This window comes from Haliotis cracherodii, unplaced genomic scaffold, assembly GCF_022045235.1.
Source record: "Haliotis cracherodii isolate W230 unplaced genomic scaffold, xgHalCrac1.p SCAF_14, whole genome shotgun sequence".
Taxonomy (NCBI): Eukaryota; Metazoa; Mollusca; class Gastropoda; order Lepetellida; family Haliotidae; genus Haliotis; species Haliotis cracherodii.
The window spans coordinates 14,169,137-14,196,234 of record NW_027266269.1 but is presented as its reverse complement, the minus strand read 5'-3'; the positions used below and the strand labels follow the sequence as shown (position 1 = coordinate 14,196,234).

Sequence of the window (27,098 nt, the reverse complement as noted above, 5' to 3'; positions counted from 1 at the left end):
TTGCGTCCCTTTGGCACGCCAGAAACCTATGATTGTGGGTTCGAATCCCGGTTCGCCCCGATTATGTTTCTAGGTTTTTCAGCACCATACCCGTGCTCATGGGTTTCACCGAAGTGGTAAACGTCTGAGACCTGCATCACTTCGGGCTTTCCTCCGACATTAATCTGACACGCCGTGATATAACTGGAATAATGTTAAAAGCGGCGTTAAACCCAACTCACTCACTCAATAATAAAAACAAACATTTTGCGACTTCTGCCGTGAAATGGCCCTGACGCCATAACAGCGACATTACAGCATTGGCAGGTTCGAGACTCGGGTCGAGTACTATTTATTCTCTCAGGAACTGATGGTCGGTAGCGCGTGTACAGATGTCAAGGTTAACGCCTCAAGGCCAGCGCCGAACTGTGTCCAAGAAGTGCAGCCATTTGGTGGTGGTTGTCTATGGAGACCGGTTATCATTCAAGGCAATATTTCTGCACAGATGTATCGGAATAAAGTTTTGCCACCCGTTGCGCTGCCATTTTATCCAACTACAGCCACGTGGTTTAGACTTCGAGCATGATAGGTGAGGTGAAATGGGGTTTAACGTCGCTTCCTAGATTATTGCACTTACATAGCGACGTGCATGCACGTGTGTGTGTATGTGTGTGTGTGTTTTGTGTGTGTGTGTGTGTGGCTGCTTGTACTAGACCAGACTGATGCCGATTTATAGTGCTAGCCCACTGAGATACCATGCTGCAGTTTAACATGAATACCCCACTCAGACACAGTATACTGACTCCGAGCCGACCAGTCCTTGATTTAGCCCTTAATGCCGAACGCCAAACAGGGTAACAACAAGTACCATCTTTTAACGTCTTTTAGTATGACGCGGCCGGGGTTCGAATCCCGGACCGGGCGGACGCTCTACCACTAGACCAAGGAGGCGGTCTTCGGGCATGATAACGCTATATCCCAATACTCACAAACATGAAGCGTTTTATGTTTTGTCATGGCCTGCATGTTCTCCTGACATCACCCCATCGCACATTGTGAGGAGGCAAGTCAGTACTACCAGTCATTGAACAGGACCTGTAGTGATGTCTCATCGAGACATGTTAACGGATTCCCGCTGACTTCAAAAGGTATGACGTATTTTTGTATGACGGGGCCGGGAATCGAACCCCGAACCTTCCGCTCTCCAGACAGGCGCTCTACCACTAGACCAAGGCTTCGGTACATTACAGAATGAGGTCGATCAGCTTATAATCTAGAAATGATAACAAATAAAAAGGTTTGTTTTATTTAGAATTAAATAATGATAGACAAAGACGTTATGAATCAGCGTTCAGTTATATCCTGTTCTTTAACGCCATCCCCGAATAGTTAGGTGATGGACATATACGAAAGTTAATTGTAGTCGGACCATAACGAGCTCATACCTAACCTTGCAATGGCACCCGGCACATACAGCGTATTGTGAATCAAATTCGACGAAATCGGGTAAATATCCTAATTCTAACCATTCTGAGACCTCCGTTCAGTTGTCATGGAAACAATTGTTCCCTAAATCTATGGCAGTGTGGTCGGGGTTCCAAAACACATATACACATTGAAGGTGTAGTATATTGTTACTGCATGCTTTTGAGTGCTGTTGAACCACGTGGAATTGTTTACATTGCAGCAGTGCCACGTCTACTGTGCGTGAACTTCGTCAGACGTGACGTCATCATTATATGTGGATGACGTCATCGCCAGTGTTTGCATGAACCACCCTTATGGGGTTTCGTTGTTACTTGCTACTTGCCCCAAATATACGACAGTCCTGAGGCAATCGGACAATATCTACATTTCAAGCAATCAGAGTCTTTGTTCCGTCGCTATACCATAAGTGAGTGTGCGAGTGAGTTGGGTTTAACGCCGCTTTTAACGGTATTCCATATATATCACGGCGTATCAGCTTGATGTGGGAGGAAAGCCCGAAGTGATGCAGGTCTCATACGTGTAGCACTTCGGTAAAACCCAAGATCACGGGTATGGTGCTGACAAACCTAGAAACATAATCGGGGCGAACCGGGATTCGAACCCACAATCATAGGTTTCTGGCGTGCCCAAGGGACGCAACTCTGCACAGCGACGCCTTAGACGACTTGGCCAGCCGTGCCCCCTATGCAGTTAGTACTGGAAATGATTAAGGGCCGCAACCCTTCATGTAAGTGTTTTACATGAAGAGTATTTTTACACCAAGTGCTGAAATATGGCCTGCACTGATGCACGAGGTGGACATGCGCAGTGTACTTAACCGTTGACTTAAGATTTGGCTGTGACTTACACATGTGTTTTGACAATGACATTGTTAATGATCTCATTTTGACCCCCTGTCTTTGTGTCATTGTTACTCGTACACTTTCTGTTCTTATGGAGTAAATTTGTGTTCACATGATACTTTAACACCACTCTCAGTACATACATAAATTTTAACTTTGAACTTTACTTCATCATCTCTCAAGGTCTCGACGTACTGTCTTTTGGACGTTTAGTTCCTATTGCTGCTGTTGTTCGAGTTCTGCCGTATCTCCTGCACCAGGGTTATCCGTCGTCATACATCAAGAGTGCAGCAATTGTTTCACAGGACATTTATGATAAGAAACATACTCAGCTAATAATCTCTGTATTCCGATTGACTCAGTCACACATTCAGGATGTTTACTGCCGTCCTTGATAGGACCATTCCCGATTAAAATTTGTCCAAAGTTTGATCCTGTGATTCGTGGCGGGAAAATCACAAACAATCAGATATTGTTCAGGAAGCGTCCCGATTCAGCCGTTTCCAGTCGAATTCGTCCCGATTCTCCCGTTCTCAATCTGAAACTGATCCGATTTGTATCTTCCACCTGGTAAAAAACGATCGAATTTGTCCCGACTGCGTCCCGATTCTCCCGAATGCGGTCCGACAGAGATCAGACAGTGGCCGGACAGTGAACCGACAGAGACGGTTCGCATTCGGCAAGATCTGGACGCAATCTGGATGCAATCTGGACTCATTCGACAAGAAACTGACAATGAACAATTCATGCTCGTTCATCACGACAGCGTCCCGATCCACAGGACACCGTCAAGAAAACATAGAGCATTGTTACGATTTTGATTCGATACAGCAGAATCTGTCACGACATAGTCACGATTGTAATTCGACTAAAGTTTCCCGAATGTTAAGGGACGCACCATACTGTCGGGAGTGCTTGGCCAACCTCTCTGGACCTTTCCCTGTCCGTAGGATCCTGTTACGAACGTATACGGACAATAATAGGACATTTCAGGTCATTGAGGATAGTTGTCCGACTTTTTCACTCTTCGTATGGTAGTGCTGTGTGATCTCAAACGGCAGCCTGTGTGAACCTGGCAATAGGCCACAAAAAGGCATTTTCTTGTTGCTGATTAAAAGGTAGGTTGGTCGAGTTATATTTAGTGCTTTACTTCCATTTCCTAATTACTCAAACGTGCATTTTGAATTGTATTCAATGAAAAACAATGCTGGCGAAGTGTGTTCCGACAGTGAAAAGTAACCTGCATGTAGGCGAGGTGTGTTGTATTCTGACAGTGAAAAGTAACCTGCATGTAGGCGAGGTGTGTTGTATTCTGACAGTGAAAAGTAACCTGAATGTAGGTGAGGTGTGTTGTATTCCGACAGTGAAAAGTAACCTGCTGGTAGGTGAGGTGTCTTGTACTCCGACAATGAAAAGTAACCTGCATGTAGGCGAGGTGTGTTGTATTCCGACAATGAAAAGTAACCTGCACGTAGGCGAGGTGTGTTGTATTCCGACATTGAAAAGTAACCTGCATGTGGGCGAGGTGTGTTGTATTCCGACAATGAAAAGTAACCTGCATGTAGGCGAGGCGTGTTGTATTCCGACATTGAAAAGTAACCTGCATGTGGGCGAGGTGTGTTGTATTCTGACAGTGAAAAGTAACCTGCACGTAGGCGAGGTGTGTTGTTTTCCGACAATGAAAAGTAACCTGCACGTAGGCGAGGTGTGTTGTATTCCGACAGTGAAAAGTAACCTGCATGTGGGCGAGGTGTGTTGTATTCCGACAATGAAAAGTAACCTGCACGTAGGCGAGGTGTGTTGTATTCCGACATTGAAAAGTAACCTGCATGTGGGCGAGGTGTGTTGTACTCCGACAGAGAAAAGTAACCTGCATGAAGGCGAGGTGTTATATTCCGACACTGAAAAGTAACCTGCATGTGGGCGAGGTGTGTTGTATTCAGACAAAGAAAGGTGACCTGCATTTAGGCGAGGTGTGTTGTATTCCGACATTGAAAGGTAACCTGCATGTGGGCGAGGTGTGTTGTATTCAGACAAAGAAAGGTAACCTGAATGTAGGCGAGGTGTGTTGTACTCCGACAGTTAAAAGTAGCCTGCATGTAGGCGAGGTGTGTTGTATTCCGACAGTGATCATGAAAAGTAACCTGCACGTAGGCGAGGTGTGTTGTATTCCGACAGTCAAAAGTAACCTGTATGTGGACGAGGTGTGTTGTACTCCGACAGTGAAAAGTAACCTGCATGTAGGCGAGGTGTGTTGTATTCCTACAGTGAAATGTAGCCTGCATGATGGCGAGGTGTGTTGTATTCATACAGTGAAGTGTAGCCTGCATAATGGCAAGGTATGTTGTATTCATACAGTGAAAGGTAGCCTGCATGATGGCGAGGTGTGTTATACTCCGACAGTGAAATGTAGCCTGCATGATGGCGAGGTGTGTTGTATTCCGACAGTGAAATGTAGCCTGCATGATGGCGAGGTGTGTTATACTCCGACAGTGAAATGTAGCCTGCATGATGGCGAGGTGTGTTGTATTCTGACAGTGAAATGTAGCCTGCATGATGGCGAGGTGTGTTATACTCCGACAGTGAAATGTAGCCTGCATGATGGCGAGGTGTGTTGTATTCCGACAGTGAAATGTAGCCTGCATGATGGCGAGGTGTGTTATACTCCGACAGTGAAATGTAGCCTGCATGATGGCGAGGTGACTCCAACGGCATGATGTGTTGAATTCCGACACGGTGAAAGGGTGTTATAGATAAATAGTTATAAATACTATACCACAAAACCCTTAAAACAATGAGAAGAAATAGTGAAAAGAAAGATTCTACTATAATTACCTCTTGTGGAGTTCTTAATGTTCCCAAGAGAAATAAGTAATACTTTCACGTTTGACAAATGTCTTTATTTCCCTCTCTTTACGTGGATGCCACATTTATTCAACATCACTCTTGAAATATATACGTCTACATAAAAGAAAACCAACCGCGGTGATAGCATATGGAAATACGAATGCAAATATTTCCCAGGCGTTTGTTGAGCACTTGCAGCAGATGCGATCCCTTCATAAAACATACTGTATATTGCGTGTGTTAACCTGTTTTTGCAAATGTATACGCATGAGTTACACTTTCACCTCAACGCCACACCTTATAAACCGAGGCGGTGCGTGATAGACACAACAACAGAACCCTTTCCATGATCATCAGCGTCACTTGTACGAGTGTACCATGACCAGGAGATTTTGAATCAGTAGCAAACAGTAATAATAGCAGGGGTTCCTGAAAAGAGCGTATCCTGTCCCAACGATGTCACTCCTCACAAACACATTCAAAGGCAAGTCAAGTGTTCAGCTGAAAAAAGCAGGGGACCATGAGGAGCAAGTCAAAACAGGGAATCGCATTGGGCAACACTTTATTCACTGATCAAATTTTGAAAATAGCCTCCACATATCTGCCATAAAACGTTTCGAAAATTTCACTGAGACACTTTTCAGCAATAGTCGTATGGCGATCTTTGAACTCTCCGTAGATGAGGATGCTAGATTGTACTTGTGAAATGTCGACAACAAAGGCTGGAGCTGCTCCAATATTCTCGAAATTAAGGAAAATTTAATGTTGATCATTGGAAAGTTAATGTCATCCCTCTTCTCAAACAAACTAGTGGATACTTACTGTAATACTGTAAGCAGATGTAATTACGGAACGGATGAGGTGGTTACACTGATATCTTCTCTAAAAGTTTTTAGTTCAGATGGGTAGATCAGAGATAGTTTGACTATGATTGAACGATATCACGTCATCCATATACTTGAAGCTAAAGTTAATCTTCTCGACGAAGTTCCCGTGATTCATTATTGCTAGCTCGAACAGAAATTCCGACTCAAATACATACGAAACAGGCAAGCAAGGACAATTGGTGTCCATGGGGATGCCTACTGCTTGCCTAATTGTCCTATCCCCAAGAAAGTAGATTTCGCATATTGTTTTATCAATAAAATTCAGATGACATAAATATTCATTTGTGACAAATTGCTCTGAACTTTGAAGATAGAGATGTAAGTATATACTACTACTGCTACTACTACTACTACTACTACTACTACTACTACTACTACTACTACTACTGCTACTATTCCATGAAGGTCCGGGCGCCTAACGGGATAGGGTGGTCAGCCTCTCTGACTTGTTTGATGCATGTCATCGTATCCCAAATGCGTAGATCGATCATCATGACATCAATCACTGGAATGTCTTGTCCAGACTCGATTATTTACCAACCGCCGTCGTATGGCTGGAATCTTGCTGGGTGCGGCGTTAAGAAACAAAACAAACTACCATTAATACTACTACTAAATTATGAGTTTGGCAAGGGTGGAAACTGGATGCTTATAGTCAGTTAACTCCTCGGGTAAGATGGAATAAGATTTTAAAACCAAGTTTATGTTTAAATGTACATAGGTTAATATACCGCAACAAATGAGATGTTCTTCAGGGAAAGGTTTCGTCATCACTGCACAGGACTTCGAATCTCCTATCTGGAACCACTGGAAGACATTATGCATAACGCGCCACTGTGAGGGGAAGAAGTAGACGCACAGAACCCATGAATCTTAATGCTGCTGCAGGAACAATTGTAAGAATTAGCTCGTCAACTCTCACAGTAAGGAGTAGAGAAGGCACGTGGTATTTCATAACGGTAAATGTATAAATCCCCAGACGCGGTGTCTCATTATGTTGTGATGTATCTTACAATCTTTGTAGTATGTACGTCACTGGAACATTCGCCTCCATTTGTAACACCGTGTAGTGAGTGCGTCACTGGAACATTCACCTCCAGTTGTAACGCTGTGTAGTGTGCACGTCACTGGAACATTCACCTCCATCTGTAACACCGTGTAGTGTGTACGTCACTGGAACATTCACCTCCATCTGTAACACCGTGTAGTGTGTACGTCACTGGAACATTCACCTCCATCTGTAACACCGTGTAGTGTCTACGTCACTGGAACATTCACCTCCATCTGTAACACCGTGTAGTGTCTACGTCACTGGAACATTCACCTCCATCTGTAACACCGTGTAGTGTCTACGTCACTGGAACATTCACCTCCATCTGTAACACCGTGTAGTATGTACGTCACTGGAACATTCACCTCCATCTGTAACACCGTGTAGTGTGTACATCACTGGAACATTCACTTTCACCTGTAACGCCGTTTAGTGTCTAGGTCACTGGAACATTCACCGCCATCTGTAACGCCGAGTAGTGTCTACGTCACTGGAACATTCACCTTCATCTGTAACGTCGTGTAGTGTGTACGTCACTGGAACATTCACTTTCCCCTGTAACGTCGTTTAGTGTGTACGTCACTGGAACATTCACCGGCATCTGTAACGCCATGTAGTGTGTTCGTCACTGGAATATTCACTTTCACCTGTAACGCCATTTAGTGTGTACGTCACTGGAACATTCACCGCCATCTGTAACGCCGAGTAGTGTCTACGTCACTGGAACATTCACCTCCATCTGTAACACCGTGTAGTATGTACGTCACTGGAACATTCACCTCCATCTGTAACACCGTGTACTGTGTACATCACTGGAACATTCACTTTCACCTGTAACGCCGTTTAGTGTCTAGGTCACTGGAACATTCACCGCCATCTGTAACGCCGAGTAGTGTCTACGTCACTGGAACATTCACCTTCATCTGTAACGTCGTGTAGTGAGTGCGTCACTGGAACATTCACCTCCAGTTGTAACGCTGTGTAGTGTGCACGTCACTGGAACATTCACCTCCATCTGTAACACCGTGTAGTGTGTACGTCACTGGAACATTCACCTCCATCTGTAACACCGTGTAGTGTGTACGTCACTGGAACATTCACCTCCATCTGTAACACCGTGTAGTATGTACGTCACTGGAACATTCACCTCCATCTGTAACACCGTGTAGTGTGTACATCACTGGAACATTCACTTTCACCTGTAACGCCGTTTAGTGTCTAGGTCACTGGAACATTCACCGCCATCTGTAACGCCGAGTAGTGTCTACGTCACTGGAACATTCACCTTCATCTGTAACGTCGTGTAGTGTGTACGTCACTGGAACATTCACTTTCCCCTGTAACGCCGTTTAGTGTGTACGTCACTGGAACATTCACCGCCATCTGTAACGCCATGTAGTGTGTTCGTCACTGGAATATTCACTTTCACCTGTAACGCCATTTAGTGTGTACGTCACTGGAACATTCACCGCCATCTGTAACGCCGAGTAGTGTCTACGTCACTGGAACATTCACCGCCATCTGTAACGCCGAGTTGTGTCTACGTCACTGGAACATTCACATCCATCTGTAACACCGTGTAGTGTGTACGTCACTGGGACATTTCCTTCATCTGTAACGCCGTTTAGTGTGTACGTCACTGGAACATTCACCGCCATCTGTAACACCGTGTAGTGTGTACTTCACTGGAACATTCACCGCCATCTGTAACGCCGTTTAGTGTCTACGTCACTGGAACATTTACCTTCATCTGTAACACCGTGTAGTATGTACGTCACTGGAACATTCACCTCCATCTGTAACGCTGTGTAGTGTGTACGTCACTGGACCTTTCATCTCCATCTGTAACGCCGTTTAGTGTGTACGTCACTGGAACATTCACCTCCATCTGTAACGCCGAGTAGTGTGTACGTCACTGGAACATTCACCTCCATCTGTTACGTCGAGTAGTGTGTTGTGTAGTGTGTACACCACAAGAACATTCACCCTCGTCAGTTATGCCACGTTGTGTTTATGCTACAGGGCATTCACCTTCATCTGTAATGCCGTGTAGTATGTAGTCACATGTACCCACCTAAGTAACTATTCAACCCATATGTAGAGCCATATGTCCCCATTCAAATAACTATTCAACCAATATGTAGAGCCATATGTTCCTATTTAACCTATATGTAGAGACATATGTCCCTATTCAACCAATATGTAGAGCAATGTGTCCCCATTCAAGCAACTATTCAACCAAAAGTAGAGCCATATGTCCCCACTCAAGCAACAATTCGACCAATATGTAGAGCAATATGTCCCCATTCAAGCAACTATTCAAACAATATGTAGAGCCATGTCCCCATTCAAGCAAATATTCACCCAATATAAAGAGCCATATGTCCCCATTCAAGCAACTATTCAACCAATGTGTAGAGCAATATGTCCCCATTCAAGCAACTATTCAAACAATATGTAGAGCCATGTCCCCATTCAAGCAACTATTCACCCAAAATATAGAGCCATATGTCCCTCTTAAACCAATATGTATAGCCATATGTCCCCATTCAAGCAACTATTCAACCAAAAGTAGAGCCATTTGTCCCCAGTCAAGCAACTATTTGACCAATATGTCGAGCCATGTCCCCATTCAAGCAACTAATCAACCAATGTGTAGAGCCACATGTCCCCATTCAAGCAAGTATTAAACCAATATGTAGAGCCATATGACCCTATTCAACCAATATGTAAAGCCATATGTTCCCTTTCAATCAACTATTCAACCAATATGTAGAGCCATATGTCCCTATTTAACCTATATGTAGAGCCATGTCCCCATTCAAGCAACTATTCAACCCATATGTAGCGCCATATGTCCCCATTCAAGCAACCTTTCCACCAATATGTAGAGCCATATATTCCCATCCAAGCAACTATTCAACCAATATGTAGAGCCATATATCCCCATTCAGCCAACTATTCAACCAATATGTAGAGACATATGACCCTATTCAACCAATATGTAAAGCCATATGTTCCCTTTCAAGCAACTTTTCAACCAATATGTAGAGCCATATGTCCCCATTCAAGCAACTATTCAACCAATATGTAGAACCATATGTCCCCATTCAAGCAACTATTCAACCAATATTTAGAGCCATTTGTCCCCATCCAAGGAACTATTCAACCAATATGTAGAGACATATATCCCTATTCAACCAATATGTAGAGCCATATGTCCCCATTCAAGCAAAAGTAGAGCCATATGTCCCCGCTCAAACAACTATTCAGCCAATATGTAGAGCCATATGTCCCCATTCAAGCAACTATTCAACCAGTATATAGAGCCATGCATATATCCCCATTCAAGCAACTATTCAAACAATATGTAGAGCCATGTCCCCATTCAAGCAAATATTCACCCAATATAAAGAGCCATATGTCCCCATTCAAGCAACTATTCAACCAATGTGTAGAGCAATATGTCCCCATTCAAGCAACTATTCAAACAATATGTAGAGCCATGTCCCCATTCAAGCAACTATTCACCCAAAATATAGAGCCATATGTCCCTCTTAAACCAATATGTATAGCCATATGTCCCCATTCAAGCAACTATTCAACCAAAAGTAGAGCCATTTGTCCCCAGTCAAGCAACTATTTGACCAATATGTAGAGCCATATGTCCCCATCGAAGCAACTATTCAAACAATATGTAGAGCCATATGTCCCCATCGAAGCAGCTGTTGAACCAGTACGAACAGTCATTATGTTCCCGAGGTATGCAGTGCTATAGGACAACACTCAGATGCCCCTTCACCCCTCACGCCTCACACACAACCAGCACAGCTTTGATATTCATATATAATTGTATTTCTTTAATGATAGATATATTTACATTTCTCTGTACATGTGTATTACAAAACATACTGACATAAAATCGTAAATGTTTGACCGTAATGCTCTGGTGTCATATATATGGTCTGTCAGCGCCATGTGTCTCACAGTGCCAGCACACGCCACCGCCCCTTCACAGGCCGCCGACACTGTCTGGAGGACGTAACCACGACACATCCTGTGTGGGTACACAGTCCAGCTGTAGCTCCAAGTCCCTCACACATGCTCAAAGTATTCCTGGACATGATATAAAAAGACGCATTGAATACAAAAATATACTGTCTATGTTTAGGAGAATCGTTGCTATATCGAAATAAATCTCTACGAGTCAGGCAACATGGCTAACATGTTGCTATGGCAACATGATCTGTATGCGGAGACGCCTGTATGCGGAGACGTCAACATTTATGGTTGTTATGGCATCAGCACTGCCTGACGTTCGTTAGACACAATGCCAGTGACGTCAAGGCATCAAGTACTAAGGTGGAGTTCCTTGGTCTCTGCTCCCTACGCCTGAGTAGAGGACAACACACTCATTGCAGACACTGCTGTATGGCGATTCCTCCACACAAATGAATATCTAGTTTGAACACATTGCTATTAATCATTCTGTTCATAGCTTAAGGCCTCTAGGAGATTCAAGTAGTTCGATCTCAACACTGCAGTGTTGCGTGTCTGCAGAGTGAAGCATTTGAGCTGGGTGTGCAGTTGGCGACAAGGGTTTGATTATTGCTCCATAGTCAGGTGGCTGTCAGTGGTAGTATCGCCCATCAGCCACTTTGGGACGAGGTATATAGCCTAGCCTGCAACGAGAATTCAAACGTGAAGCTATAACATTCATTTGAAATATGACAGTCAACATTAACATGGATTATTCTGGACGAAATGGTCTTGAACTAATGATCTACATCAAGGGAGGCAACTCCTCCTTCCCTCGCAAACAAACAAGCCACTGATTGAGGAAGCTGAAGACGTAGCACTTGAGGGTCACTATGTGATAGTGACCGGCATCTCCAAACTGATCTGTATAGTGTCCTTGGCCTTCTGCTTCAGTGCACAGTCAGGAAACATCTGTTTCACCCTGTACCACACAGGACATTGATGGTAGACGTACGTATTAGCAACACAGGGCCCACACATATATCCACCATCAAGTCGATTTGGTGCAACACTTTGCTTGTTTGTTTGTTGTTTAACGCCGCACTTAGCAATATTCCAGCTATATTACGAAGGTCTGTAAATATTCGAGTCTGGACCAGACAATCCAGTCACTGATATTATGGTCATCGATCCACGCAATTGGGATACGATGACATGCATCAGTCACGTCAACGAACCTGACCACCCTATCCCGATAGTCCCCTCTTATGGGTTGCTCAAAACCAATTGTAACCTGGATGTTCCCGGGTCTGTAGTGCAACAGTAGTCTGTATATAGCAGGTCGAGCGACTCACCATGGCCTGTCCAGGCCCGACACATCCGTCATGTCGGGTGGGTACGTCTTGTTCTCTGGGTACCTGCACCAACACAACAAACACAGTCAACTCCTGATCACATCCGAGAACTTACACGTGTATACAGATTACTTTGTTCCCCTAAACATAAACTAGGACGAGTAATATCAGTATTGGGTATGGGAGTCTGATAATCACAACCCGGGGCCGTGCGAGTTTGGGACCGACCATTTGATATTCTCGGCGGTTGAGGCTGGGATTTTGTAATGAGAACCGAGTTTATTTCAGCTACAGCTGCAAAACCAGTTTTTATTTATAACTACGAGCCATTATATTTTTTTTATGAGCCAACAATATGAAGCATAATTACTATTTTCAAAAAAAATCGGGAACAATTTATTTTTATCGATGAAATCGCAGCCCCTCCTCAACCAAATGGTCTGCCCCTTGTGTGTGTTATCCGACTTCATCTATGATTGAACAAGTCTCGCGCTAGACACTGCATGACGGCAGCGTACATCTCCTCTGTCTCCTACTGGGCTCCTTGACTCAAGGGAGCAGGAGTGAAGATATCGATGAGCTTTGCAATCGGTCTTCAGATCGCGTCCATAGTAACTGTAGTAGAAGTAGTAGTAGTAGTCTGGACAGACAATACAGTGACTGATATCATGAACATCGATCCATGCAATTTGGATACGATGAGACGCATCAACCAAGTCAACCCGTTAGTCGCTAGGGCGAACCTTTATTGATATAGGTGGTTGTAGAAATTGATTCCCACTGACTTCTCTGTTACTTGCCTGCTGTCTCCGAATTGTACACATCATTTACTGACATACTTGAACATCAAAACTACACGATAGATCAGGTTATTTTTTATGTCACGGTTGACCACCCCCTACTCCTAGCTTTTAGAAGTCGCTCATGGACTACAATAACATAAACCAAATACATATGTGCAATATTTGACCACCCAGTCGTGGATACTATCTATACACAGACAGTACGATCTACATATATACTCAGACAGTATACAACATGGCGTCGTTGTACAAAACAACCGTAGCGCTACAACTAGCGTAAGTCTATGTTAAGGAATGGGAGTTATGATCTCCTTACTGCTAAGACCGCTTTATACAGCGACACCCATGTCGCCCCTTATGGTTACCAATTATGATTATTATGACAAGCATGGTGTTGCGATTTATCTGCCGACATTCTATGTCCCAGTGCGTGTTTCTGTGGCGAGCATGACGTACTCTTGGTAGGCGTAGTACGCATCGGGGTAGATGCCTGGCCCTCCCTCGATGATAGGCGGTCCGTAGTGGTCGTAGTTGTGCTTCTTGGACGGCGTCACTCGCTCCTCGTACACGGCGCCGAAGTTCCTACAACATCACACACAGTTTCGTGGTTTAGCTGTGTCAGGGAGCACACATGCCAGTGTGAGTTGAGCCAGGAAAGTGGCATTTCACAAGGACATACAGGGCAAACGTTACATCATCTGTGTGGATCTTTACTATAGGGGAAGAACATAGACTAGGGATGAGACACACATATACACCACTGCGGAACACCTCCACAATCACAGCCATAATTACAATCAGTTCAAGAACATGCACACCAGCAGACAAGCTGGTGCACGAAAGTAAACTTTGAATAAGGAGTGCAGCCCAAACGGAACGGTCTTAGAACATTTTGTTCGATTTTGAGCTTATTGGCAATATAGAACTGCTTCATTGCACCTTGGCAGCGTGTCTGTCTTCTGGCTCGCCCCATCGTCCCTCATGGCAATATAGAGGACGGCATACACTGCAGATGATGCAATTCAACGCCGGTCTTTGGGCAAAGTATCTTAACTGTCCCTCGAACGAGATTGGTTCAGTAAATCAACTATACCCTGATGTGTCCGTACGTGGGATGAAACCGTCAAATGAAGTACCCCACCATCATGGTATCTAGAATTACAACCATCCACTCACTGGTGCGACTAAAGAGAAATTGGTGGTGTTGATACCATGTGGTCACCCGTGCCGACTGCGCCACACTGTAGAGCCTATATGGTATAACCTAGCACCAGCCAACCCTCGCTCCTATACTTACTCGTTTTCCCTTTCTCTCATCCGCCTGTAGCAGCAACAGTAAGCTATTATGATTGCTATGGTAACGAGGAGGAGGAAAGCCCCGGCAGCGATGGATGTCCCTAGCACGAGCTTCTCGTGGGTCGTCAGCTCCCATGTCCCTGGTGACACACACAGACATACATATATATATCATATTAGACATTAACAACACGGGGCCAAACAGTAGTGTATGCAATGCATCAGATATTGATCCAAGGTACAGTTGCTCGCTTGGTATATTCCGAGCGAGACGAAAGTTATGAATTCGTCAGCTGTGATTGTTAACGCCGCTTTAGACATGCAGTATTTCACGAGCTTGGGTATGATACACACAAACGAAGGATGCGTTAATGGAGCCAAAGATGGTAATAGAACCCACGTTCAGTGGATCCACGCTCTGTAGAGGGACACAACTCTTCACAGTGAACACCGGCGCCTTAGGCAGACTCAAACATATTTCACATTGATCTCCATAGTCACTCGTTCAATCTCTAATGAAGCATATTCCTATGATTTAAGTAGCTGTTCATATATCTTAGCTTGGTTTGCATTATATTTAATTTTCTTTGGCCAAATGAAAGACAACTACTATGCGCAACCGAAATACGACGGGTTGCCCCGATAAAAGTGTACAGTTTCTGTCATTTTGTGGAATGTTATTTCCAGAAGGTGTCGAAGGAAACACTTATTCATAATAATTTAATCTTGTAAACGGAGGTTGAATGGTATCAGCAGTACGACGAGAACACGTGCTCTGAGACCCACATTGTTTGGTGTCCCATGCCACATGTCACGTGGCACGGGGTTGTATTCTTGAAACGATGTAACCATTTACGGACCATTTCCACATATCCTGGAGAATGAACGAATGTTACATAAAATAGGGGGTCAGCAAAATATGATACAGTCCTGATGCCAATCTCACCCCACACCTACCCCTTCCCCTACCCCCAACCATAATAAACCTCACCAGTCCCTTGCCGAGTAAAAGACCGTCTCAGTTGCTTTGGCATTTCTGTTCATGTGGATTCGATTTTTGAAAAGATTTGTCAAAATTTGAAGTCATGCACCACTCCAGTCGGTTTGGAGAGTGAAAGATTCTGAAGTTTAACGCCCAATACACTAACCCTTACATTCTCTTTTTGTTCATGGTGAGCAAAGATATAAATTGTTCGCCAAACCACAGGAATATGCTGCTGTAAACAGAAGGGCTGCAACGAATAGCTATGAGGCGAATACGATACATATCACGAACTTAGGGTAACGAACATGAATATATTTATTGACGAATACAGTTGATGTATTATTTATTATAATCAGTGAAAAAATAACAAAATAATTGTTTTGACATCGTTTGACCCTGTTGCCAGTGTTCATGATTATTATTTTATTGTACATTTATATACTACCGAATACATGAGTGAATCGTAACATTCATTTTTATTGTCCCATGTATCCTATGAGGCCAATAAATTATTCTTTTTAGTAAAGCTTCGTATTCCTGTGATCACCATTTTTAAATGTTGCAAAATATTATTAAAAAGAATGCGTCGTCGGCAGGATTCGAACCTGCGCGGGAAGATCCCAATAGATTTCTAGTCTATCGCCTTAACCACTCGGCCACGACGACTGTGGTGTTAAGCAGTGATTGTTTACTTTGTATTCAAAGTACTGGCGCCGCGGCTAAGATTTATAAATAGAACTGTTCACGACAGTACGCTGAAGCTATTAAATCCCACGACGATCTATACTGTGCTATTGCCGTTTGTATTAAACTTCGTCGCTAACATAATATTTGTGAAGTCTAAGTTCAGCTGAACTTAATAATTACCACGAAGATCAATATTTATATAATGTTATATGAGCTGTATATAGTTCCAGCGCTTTATACACACAGAGTATAGCATCGACAGAAACCAACACACACTAACTCCTAGAAGGATAACGTAGCGCCATATATAGAAGTTCTATCGCTCAATATCTTGAAATAATTTGTGTTAAACAAAATAATGCGATGCACCAAATATTGTCCTCATCATTGCTTTAAAAATGAAAATGGATAGGGAGGTAGAATTTTTTATTTTTTATTTCTTATTTTATTTTTATTTTCAAAAAGTTAAATTCACGGTTGTACTGAAAGATAAATGAAAACACTAAAAGAGAGGAGAGTATGAATTGATCTGTGGCACTAAATGATTTTCAATGTGTGAAATGTACAAGTGAGTGAGTGAGTATGGTTTTACGCCGCTTTGAGCAATATTCCAGCAATATCACGGCGGGGAACACCGGAAATGGGGTGAAATGGTAAAAGACAATATCAAAAATAGATACTAGTACGTAAATCGTAGCCCGTACACCCGCTCTCTTTTTTATATTGTTTTCGTTATATATTTAGCACCAGTACGCAATAATAGTCATAATATTAAATGTTACAGATAAATATCATTATTTGCATAATAAAAAAAAGAAAAGAAACGACTTCAGATAAATCAAAGGCCGCCCAGTTATTGACTGAAACTTTCATGTGTGCCTGAATATCGCCTGTCAAAGAAGGCCGACACCATGAGTGTATATATATTTGTATAACCGGCGTAAACATACATGGGCTTCATATGTAGGAAATATGACAAAGGTAATATTGACGTTATTCTACAGCTAGAGTACACGTGGTCGTCTTCCCCCGAAGAAAGGGGGTCAAGATGCAACATGTAGCAGATTCTACGAGTGACTCGGAACTGTCCACCGTAGCTTCTTATAGTAATTGCTCTTCGAAATACATATTCGTTTCAGAATCGGTTTGAATATGGTTCTTGAGATATCGCAGCAACATATTTTTCATAGTGAATACTATGCGAAGCTATCGCATGAAGAAGTCACCTGTAAATACTCAGTTCGCTAAAGTGAATCATTGATTCGAATATCAAACAAATGTATTTCAAAAAGCATATTACGCATGCTGTATTCAGTCTTGTTTGAAAAGAGTCAGGTACGTGATAATTGCCATTACTGCTCTACGGTGTATGCAACATTGAAGAAACGTACAAAACGTGTGTTCATCATAAATATTGCATTTCTCCACTTGCATGTTTTCAACTTACAACAACAGTAAACGTAGAAGTAAGACTAAGAAGTGTAAAATGGCTGATTTGATGTTAAGTGACTTTTAAATGTCTGAATATGACAAAGTCTTTGAAAAAAAGATATATAGGTCAAGACAGTGTATCCACATATGATAAAACAAATCCTATTGGGTGACCAACTTACATGTAGTTAGAATGCTCTCTCAGTTTAACCTTTCCACTCATTTCATCCAAATGTCAAATGTCTAAAACCTTAGTTTCAACCAAATAATCATAAACGTTGCTCCAAGAAGGATGCCACGCACGAAACTTTTCAGTCACGCACGACACGCTCCAGTCACGCACGACACGCTCCAGTCACGCACGACACGCTCCAGTCACGCACGAAACTCTCCAGTCACGCACGGCACGCTCCAGTCACGCACGACACGCTCCAGTCACGCACGACACACTCCAGTCACGCACGACACGCTCCAGTCACGCACGACACGCTCCAGTCACGCACGGCACTCTGCAGTCACGCACGACACTCTCCAGTCACGCACGACACGCTCCAGTCACGCTCGACACTCTCCAGTGGTGGATCAATTTTCTGATATACTCACAATTACATTCTGGTTTCACAGCATCCGACCACGCCCCTGTTGGGAGACAAGTCACATTGGCTGGACCAACCACACGGTGGCCGAACTTCCTGCATCCAACAACGACGTAGGATCCCGCTGTGACGTTGTAGTTGCTGAGTATCATGTAAGCGTCATCGGGATGGGCGAGGACGTCACACTCTGTAAGGAGAAAACGCCACACCATATTAAGACACTAGAAACTGTCGCAGCGTGATATGCATATATATCTTGATGACTCGCCAGCCTGTCGACTCCCTACAAAGGACCAAGTGCATCCACACTGATGGTGGTGAACAAATTACTTCAACTTGTATTATCCTCTCTTGTTTTTGTTTCACATGGCAATAAATACAATTTTGTCATGTATCAGTAATGTTAACATTTTGCACTTGCTTAAAGTGTAAGAAGAAATGCACTTTGAAAAATCCTATTTTTGGCATTGTCATTATTTGTGAAACAGGATATATAATAAATTGGTAAAATTGATGTCAAATTGTTGTTTAAAGGTCATTATTACTTGTTACTAAATCGTAGTAGCTGAAAAGTGTTGAAAAATTGCTTGTCGAGTCTGAAGTATGCCATTTTGACTTTCTTTGGTATTTCCGTGATTAGGCACCACAGATAATGTGCAAGACACTGCATGGTTGAATGTTTTACTCTCCATTCGCACATGTGGGCTGCAGGTGGTATAGAGGTGGTGACGACACTGGAAGAAAATCCATTAGAGTAAGGAGTCATTGCTCTGGTAGCTTTACAGGACTAGAGTCTCTGATGCTTCATTATGATGCAGTGGTGTATGTGTTGTCACGGAGTCCTGTATGTCCATGTGTTCGACAGAGCTGTATGACAGCGGCCTTTCAATAACCGGGTACCGATATACGATATACACATTGTGTCATGTATCAGTGTAGCTAGGCCTTGTGCCACTAGTCATGCATGTGCCAAAACGATGCGTGGATATAAGGATCGACAGGTTTTGTGGGAGTTTCTGACAGCATGTGCCTCCCACTCAGCCAGGCCCCACACTGTATCCAACTCAAGTCATCAGTCGCCAGGAACGAGGAACTGGGAACCTGGTCTACCCTGTTATGCCCATAGTGCGTGTTGCACGACAGTGTGAACAGCAGACTGACAAACTAGATCAGTCTTCCACAACCGAAGCTCATGACGACAGCCATGTGTTATACACCTTTATGAAAGGTGTACTGTTAGGAATACACATGTGCTTTGCACTCTGTAGCGGGATATGTGCCAACAAAGTAACATTTAAAACGCTTGGTCTAACTCAAACAGCTTTTGATCTTAACGCGGTAAGCCCCGGATCCGACGTAACACACAGGGAGAGGTCACGGGGGGCACAAACATCAAATTTTAATTAAAAGTCTCCTGCTAGCCATGACTTCACCCTGTCTGTGCAGGTCAGTCCTCCTCACCCCTGTACATGGAGATGCAAGCATGGTATTGTGTGCTCCGACCGGACACAACCATGTGCTCTTGACCATGGCACAGCACATTGCGCAACAGAAACGCCACGGACTGCGAACAATCATACACTGGTCATGTTGCAGGTGCTCTGACAACAATTACAGGAACCGCAGATCTGTATTGAACAACTCTACCTCCGTCAGTAGACAGGAACAATATGCCCATTTCTACATGTACAACTCTACCTCCGTCAGTAGACAGCAACAATATGCCCACTTCTACATATACAACTCTACCTCCACCAGTAGACAGCAACAATATGCCTACTTCTACATGTACAACTCTACCTCCGTCAGTAGACAGCGACATTATGCCCACTTCTACATGTACAACTCTACCTCCGTCAGTAGACAGCAACAATATGCCCACTTCTACATATACAACTCTACCTCCACCAGTAGACAGCAACAATATGCCTACTTCTACATGCACAACTCTACCTCCGTCAGTAGACAGCAACATTATGCCCACTTTTACATGTACAACTCTACCTCCGTCAATAGACAGCAACAAGATACCCACTTCTACATGTACAACTCTACCTCCGTCAGTAGACAGCCACAAGATACCCACTTCTACATGTACAACTCTACCTCCACCAGTAGACAGCAACAACATGCCCACTTCTACATGTACAACTCTACTTCCGTCAGTAGACAGCAACAAGATACCCACTTCTACATGTACAACTCTACCTCTGTCAGTAGACAGCAACAAGATGCCCACTTCTAAATGTACAACTATACCTCCACCAGTAGACAGCCACAAGATACCCACTTCTACATGTACAACTCTACCTTCGTCAGTAGACAGCAACAAGATGCCCAATTCTACATGTACAACTCTACCTTCACCAGTAGACAGCAACAATATGCCCACTTCTACATGTACAACTCTCCCTCCACCAGTAGACAGCAACAAGATACCCACTTATACATGTACAACTCTACCTCCACCAGTAGACAGCAACAATATGCCTACTTCTACATGTACAACTCTACCTCCGTCAGTAGACAGCAACAATATGCCCACTTCTACATGTACAACTCTACCTCCGTCAGTAGACAGCAACAATATGCCTACTTCTACATGTACAACTCTACCTCCGTCAGTAGACAGCAACAATATGCCTACTTCTACATGTACAACTCTACCTCCGTCAGTAGACAGCAACAATATGCCTACTTCTACATCTACAACTCTACTCTCGACAAAAGATGACCATTCGATGACCAAAGAGTACCCAGGCATACGGAGCTTCTGCCTAGTATTCGATGTCTTGTATCTGAACCCGAACCCCGAAGGTTGGTCCACAGCTGGACCCTGTTAAACTCACCTGCTTCGTAAGGCATCCTACTCCGAGTGTTGTCAGGTTACAAATGCACACAAGATATTAAGGGATCATATTTTACACAGGAGAACGGTGTCCACGCCTTGTTAAAAGCCGTTACTCGACAACAAAAAGGTCATCGGAGTCGGAAGTAGCCCGCCCTTAGCATGCCCGTAACGACGCCGGTCGGGTCGCGCCAACAGCAGCTGCTTCAGTCGATCATCTTCACTATAATTGGAAGAACGAGCATATTGCAGATGGATGGAGTGTTAGGCGTTTTGGCCTGGAAGTTGACACTTGTTTGGCAAAGTTGTCGAGGGTGTGTGACCTGTCTATTTTTGTTCGATATTGCTCAATTTTGGTGTTTCAAAAATCCAGTATCGTTGTCTGTTTGCGTAAAGCCTTTCACTCCTCCCGAGTCACGGGCTACGATATGAGGAAATACAAACACATCTGCAGCATATTTTCAGGAAAACGGCAGTAATGAACACAGCACTTAGCGACCTACACACCACTGTCACGCCTGTCTGTGACACAGGATTAGCAGGCTCCCATACACCACCTGAGCTTATCCTAGCGCTGCACCGCATACAGCTACCAGCTCCGTACACTCAGTTAATGCAGGGCGTTCAACTTGAGATGTTCATTCTCACACGTATGAAGATTCTTATGTAATCCATGTAAAGACAATATTTTCAACTGACGACAATATGTCTTACATTCTAACCACAGTCAGTGGACAACTTGGTGACTTTGAAAGACAATATGTGGAGTTACATCCCTTTGAAACGAAGACGATGGTCAACTATTTTATTACCACAATGAATGAAAACAATCATAAGTGACTACTAACACCTTTATAGGCTTACTGATCCGTGGACCCGAGAAGGCATTTGAATAGACGGACTGTCAGCACTGGAATACACACTTGAGATGGAACGCTGAACACACTATACACAGCGTAGATTCATTTGGACGACAAAACGGTCTATGTGCATTCTGCATTGCGGAATAACCAAGTAGAACACACTGTTCGTGGTAGACGTCAAACGTTACATGAACGTCCCAGGAAGTATCCCATGTAGCAGAAGGCTCTGTCATCTGCAGTATCAATGACTGCGGAGTGACCAATGCCGGGAGTAAATTGGGATTAATGAACAGTATTCCAGTTATATCATACACATCTAAGACCACGATTACGGGTATGGTGATGACAAGAATCACATATGAGCCCACGGTTGAGTTCGTTACAAACGCTATTGCAGTATAGGTGAAGCTACGGCGATAGCAAGCCTTGGTCACACGGCTGCTGAGTGTATCTTCAAATCAGTGTGTAATAACACATCCACCGTGTTGCTGGACCCAGACTAGGGTCACAAAATTTAAATCTATCCCCCAAACATAACGAAATAGCCAGCTGTTGTTTGCAGGCATACCATGTATATTTACCAGGCCCATAGCCCTGCGTTAGACAGCAAGCGCTTAGCAACCCTCACTAGGCTAATGCAGGGAAAACCTAATACGATTTTCAACATGACTTGTAAGTAAACATGGATACCAATTCAATAAAAGGCGTTAATTGGTACACCAGTTAAAATGCAGAATATAAAATACCTGCCTGCCCGACAGTCCGAGACGGAATATAATGCTGACGGACGTTCAGTTTAAATGTTGCACGCCCGATGATCGGGCTATTATTGTATTCCCTAAAATACCTTAGTTTTGAATAAGTGTAAGAGGTAAAAAAACTGTAAACATTAAACACACAATTGATGAATAAAATTTCAATGAGCTAAAGTTACCAAGTTGGCAATCCACCAGTTTATTGTCATTGTCTGAGAACTAACATTAAACAATACATTCTTATGTTTACACTTTTCTCACTTTTGTTCGTTTGTCTTGAAAATTCTGGACTGGCAATAACCTATCATGTCTGGTAACTTGGCAAAGTTGCAAGTCTGGTTGACTGACTGTGTATGTATTCTCTGAATAGTTGCTTGGATGGGGACATATGACTGTATGTATTGTGTGAATAGTTGCTAGGATGGGGACATATGACTGTATGTATTGTGTGAATAGTTGCTTGGACGGGGACATATGACTGTATGTATTGTGTCAATAGTTGCTTGGATGGGGACATATGACTGTATGTATTGTCTGAATAGTTGCTTTGATGGGGACATATGACTGTATGTATTGTGTGAATAGTTGCTTGGACGTGGACATATGACTGTATGTATTGTGTCAATAGTTGCTTTGATGGGGACATATGACTGTATGTATTGTGTGAATACTTGCTTGGATGGGGACATAAGACTGTAAGTATTGTCTGAATAGTTGCTTTGATGGGGACATATGACTGTATGTATTGTGTCAATAGTTGCTTGGATGGGGACATATGACTGTATGTATTGTGTGAATACTTGCTTGGATGGGGACATAAGACTGTAAGTATTGTCTGAATAGTTGCTTTGATGGGGACATATGACTGTATGTATTGTGTCAATAGTTGCTTGGATGGGGACATATGACTGTATGTATTGTGTGAATACTTGCTTGGATGGGGACATAAGACTGTAAGTATTGTCTGAATAGTTGCTTTGATGGGGACATATGACTGTATGTATTGTGTCAATAGTTGCTTGGATGGGGACATATGACTGTATGTATTGTGTGAATACTTGCTTGGATGGGGACATAAGACTGTAAGTATTGTCTGAATAGTTGCTTTGATAAGGGCATATGATTGTATGTATTGTCTGAATAGTTGCTTTGATAAGGGCATATGATTGTATGTATTGTCTGAATAGTTGCTTTGATAAGGGCATATGATTGTATGTATAGTTGCTTTGATGGGGACATATGACTGTATGTATTGTCTGAATAGTTGCTTTGATAAGGGCATATGATTGTATGTATAGTTGCTTTGATGGGGACATATGACTGTATGTATTGTCTGAATAGTTGCTTTGATAAGGGCATATGATTGTATGTATAGTTGCTTTGATGGGGACATATGACTGTATGTATTGTCTGAATAGTTGCTTTGATAAGGGCATATGATTGTATGTATAGTTGCTTTGATGGGGACATATGACTGTATGTATTGTCTGAATAGTTGCTTTGATAAGGGCATATGATTGTATGTATAGTTGCTTTGATGGGGACATATGACTGTATGTATTGTCTGAATAGTTGCTTTGATAAGGGCATATGATTGTATGTATAGTTGCTTTGATGGGGACATATGACTGTATGTATTGTCTGAATAGTTGCTTTGATAAGGGCATATGATTGTATGTATAGTTGCTTTGATGGGGACATATGACTGTATGTATTGTCTGAATAGTTGCTTTGATAAGGGCATATGATTGTATGTATAGTTGCTTTGATGGGGACATATGACTGTATGTATTGTCTGAATAGTTGCTTTGATAAGGGCATATGATTGTATGTATAGTTGCTTTGATGGGGACATATGACTGTATGTATTGTCTGAATAGTTGCTTTGATAAGGGCATATGATTGTATGTATAGTTGCTTTGATGGGGACATATGACTGTATGTATTGTCTGAATAGTTGCTTTGATAAGGGCATATGATTGTATGTATTGTCTGAATAGTTGCTTTGATAAGGGCATATGATTGTATGTATTGTCTGAATAGTTGCTTTGATAAGGGCATATGATTGTATGTATAGTTGCTTTGATGGGGACATATGACTGTATGTATTGTCTGAATAGTTGCTTTGATAAGGGCATATGATTGTATGTATAGTTGCTTTGATGGGGACATATGACTGTATGTATTGTCTGAATAGTTGCTTTGATAAGGGCATATGATTGTATGTATAGTTGCTTTGATGGGGACATATGACTGTATGTATTGTCTGAATAGTTGCTTGGATGGGGACATATGATTGTATGTATTGTCTGAATACTTGCTTGGATGGGGACATATGATTGTAAGTATTGTCTGAATACTTGCTTTGATAAGGGCATATGATTGTATGTATAGTTGCTTTGATGGGGACATATGATTGTATGTATTGTCTGAATACTTGCTTTGATAAGGGCATATGATTGTATGTATTGTCTGAATACTTGCTTTGATAAGGGCATATGATTGTAAGTATTGTCTGAATACTTGCTTTGATAAGGGCATATGATTGTATGTATAGTTGCTTTGATGGGGACATATGATTGTATGTATTGTCTGAATACTTGCTTTGATAAGGGCATATGATTGTATGTATTGTCTGAATACTTGCTTTGATAAGGGCATATGATTGTAAGTATTGTCTGAATAGTTGCTTTGATAAGGGCATATGATTGTATGTATAGTTGCTTTGATGGGGACATATGATTGTATGTATTGTCTGAATACTTGCTTTGATAAGGGCATATGATTGTATGTATTGTCTGAATACTTGCTTTGATAAGGGCATATGATTGTAAGTATTGTCTGAATAGTTGCTTTGATAAGGGCATATGATGGTATGTATAGTTGCTTGGATGGGGGGGCATAATGACAGCGCGTATAGTTGTCTGGAAAGGAACGAATGACTGCATGTATTGGTTGATACACGTTGATATTGGCATGACCAGCTGAGGGACGCAACTAGGCATATGATGTCATTTTAGTACCAGGCAGGTGAACATCGTTCAACATGTCTTGGAGACATTTTTGCAGGGAGCGCATTCACAAACTTCAGTTTCAATAACCAAATGGGTTTGTAGGAGATGAAAAAGTTGCGACGCCGCGAATCATTTCAGTTGAGCTTGTAATTACTTCAGTGATAGCGCACATTCCGTTCTCTATATCTCCTTGCAGAAAAAAACAGACTCGCCTTTAGCTAAATTCATTGCAAATTAAGTAAGACCTACACTTTAGCTTGATGTAAGCCTGATTAGGAGAGTTATTTTGGCTCCACTCGTGTTTGTAGACAGACTGATTTATATACAATGCAACCGTACGCAGCCAGGTGCAGGGCTTGGCTTGTATCTTGTGTCCGAGCGTGTGACGGGGCGGCCAGATATACTGGTACTTCTGGCCAGCGAACCACTGTTGCCGCGAAGTCAGGGCTCATGTATGCAGCAAACATACTCTAGATTGACTTTCAAATTGACTCTTCCTGTGAGTGTTGACCTTGGAGGTTTAGTGCTGACCTTGGCGAGACGCTGTGCACATGGTTGGGGTGTGGCGGGACGGGGTGATAAGGGGGATGAAGCTAGTCAAACACAGATGATTACAGACAGGGGACCTACACACAGACCGAGATGTGGAGGTTAATGCAGGGGGCTTATATTGCTAGGATACCACATACATACACACGGCAATACGTAGTTCATACAGAGAAGGGAACACAAAACCCCTGCGTCAGGATCAATCAAGGCCATCGCTTCCTTTTTAGAACAGACACATACAGAGCCTATGGCTACTTCCTCACATTTCCAGCTGTTTTCACTGCATTTTCCCATGTGAACCTTTGGCATAAGGTGTCACGACGATACAGTACATTTTAACATTATTGCCTCAGGTTTCGCAGAACGCCCAATGAACGTACCACGATACTTAATTGGCGCCGTTTAGTGTCTGATATTCGCCTTGTTCCTTGCGGCCAAGCTGACATGAGGTGGTTGCTATCCACTAGTTTGTACTTGACTTGCATAACTGATTTACTAAATCTGTACTACAACTATTACCCTAGGTGCTGCAGCAGTCTGATGTTTGACAACCGGTACGCCAGCCTCACCAGTTACCAGGCCAAGTTATTACAAAACTCGGTAAATAGTACGTTTAGAAAAGCAAAAGTAATCTAGGAAAGCATGAATGGGTACATGGAGTTTATCATGTATCTTACCTAGTGTTAGGTAATAAATTAATATGCACAGAGACATCGGAAACCGCGACAACCGTATATACAGCATCGAACAGAGAACACACTTTTTGGGCTTCAAAATACCTTCTAAAGTCGGTACTTTTTGAACGAGGCCTTGGAATATAATACACAACACGTGCACCTGTCGC

General features: G+C 42.8%; 1 protein-coding gene and 1 non-coding gene across 4 annotated transcripts in view; both read right to left on the bottom strand.

Moving 5' to 3' along the window:
* Nucleotides 1-10,991: 10,991 nt before the first annotated feature.
* The window catches only part of LOC139460583 (uncharacterized), a 32,814-nt gene continuing 16,707 nt past the window's right edge, over nucleotides 10,992-27,098 (bottom strand). For all 3 annotated transcript variants that reach the window (XM_071242053.1, XM_071242054.1, XM_071242055.1), the window contains exons 3-7: nucleotides 18,233-18,412; nucleotides 14,528-14,666; nucleotides 13,687-13,812; nucleotides 12,428-12,490; nucleotides 10,992-11,776 (exon numbers count right to left, since the gene is read on the bottom strand). In XM_071242053.1, the coding sequence (XP_071098154.1) occupies nucleotides 11,725-11,776; nucleotides 12,428-12,490; nucleotides 13,687-13,812; nucleotides 14,528-14,666; nucleotides 18,233-18,412 (560 nt within the window). In that variant the 3' untranslated portion in view covers nucleotides 10,992-11,724. The remainder of the gene's footprint in view (nucleotides 11,777-12,427; nucleotides 12,491-13,686; nucleotides 13,813-14,527; nucleotides 14,667-18,232; nucleotides 18,413-27,098) is intronic.
* Nucleotides 16,096-16,177, bottom strand: Trnas-aga (transfer RNA serine (anticodon AGA)). The gene has a single exon. It is a non-coding gene; the product is annotated as a tRNA-Ser (tRNA).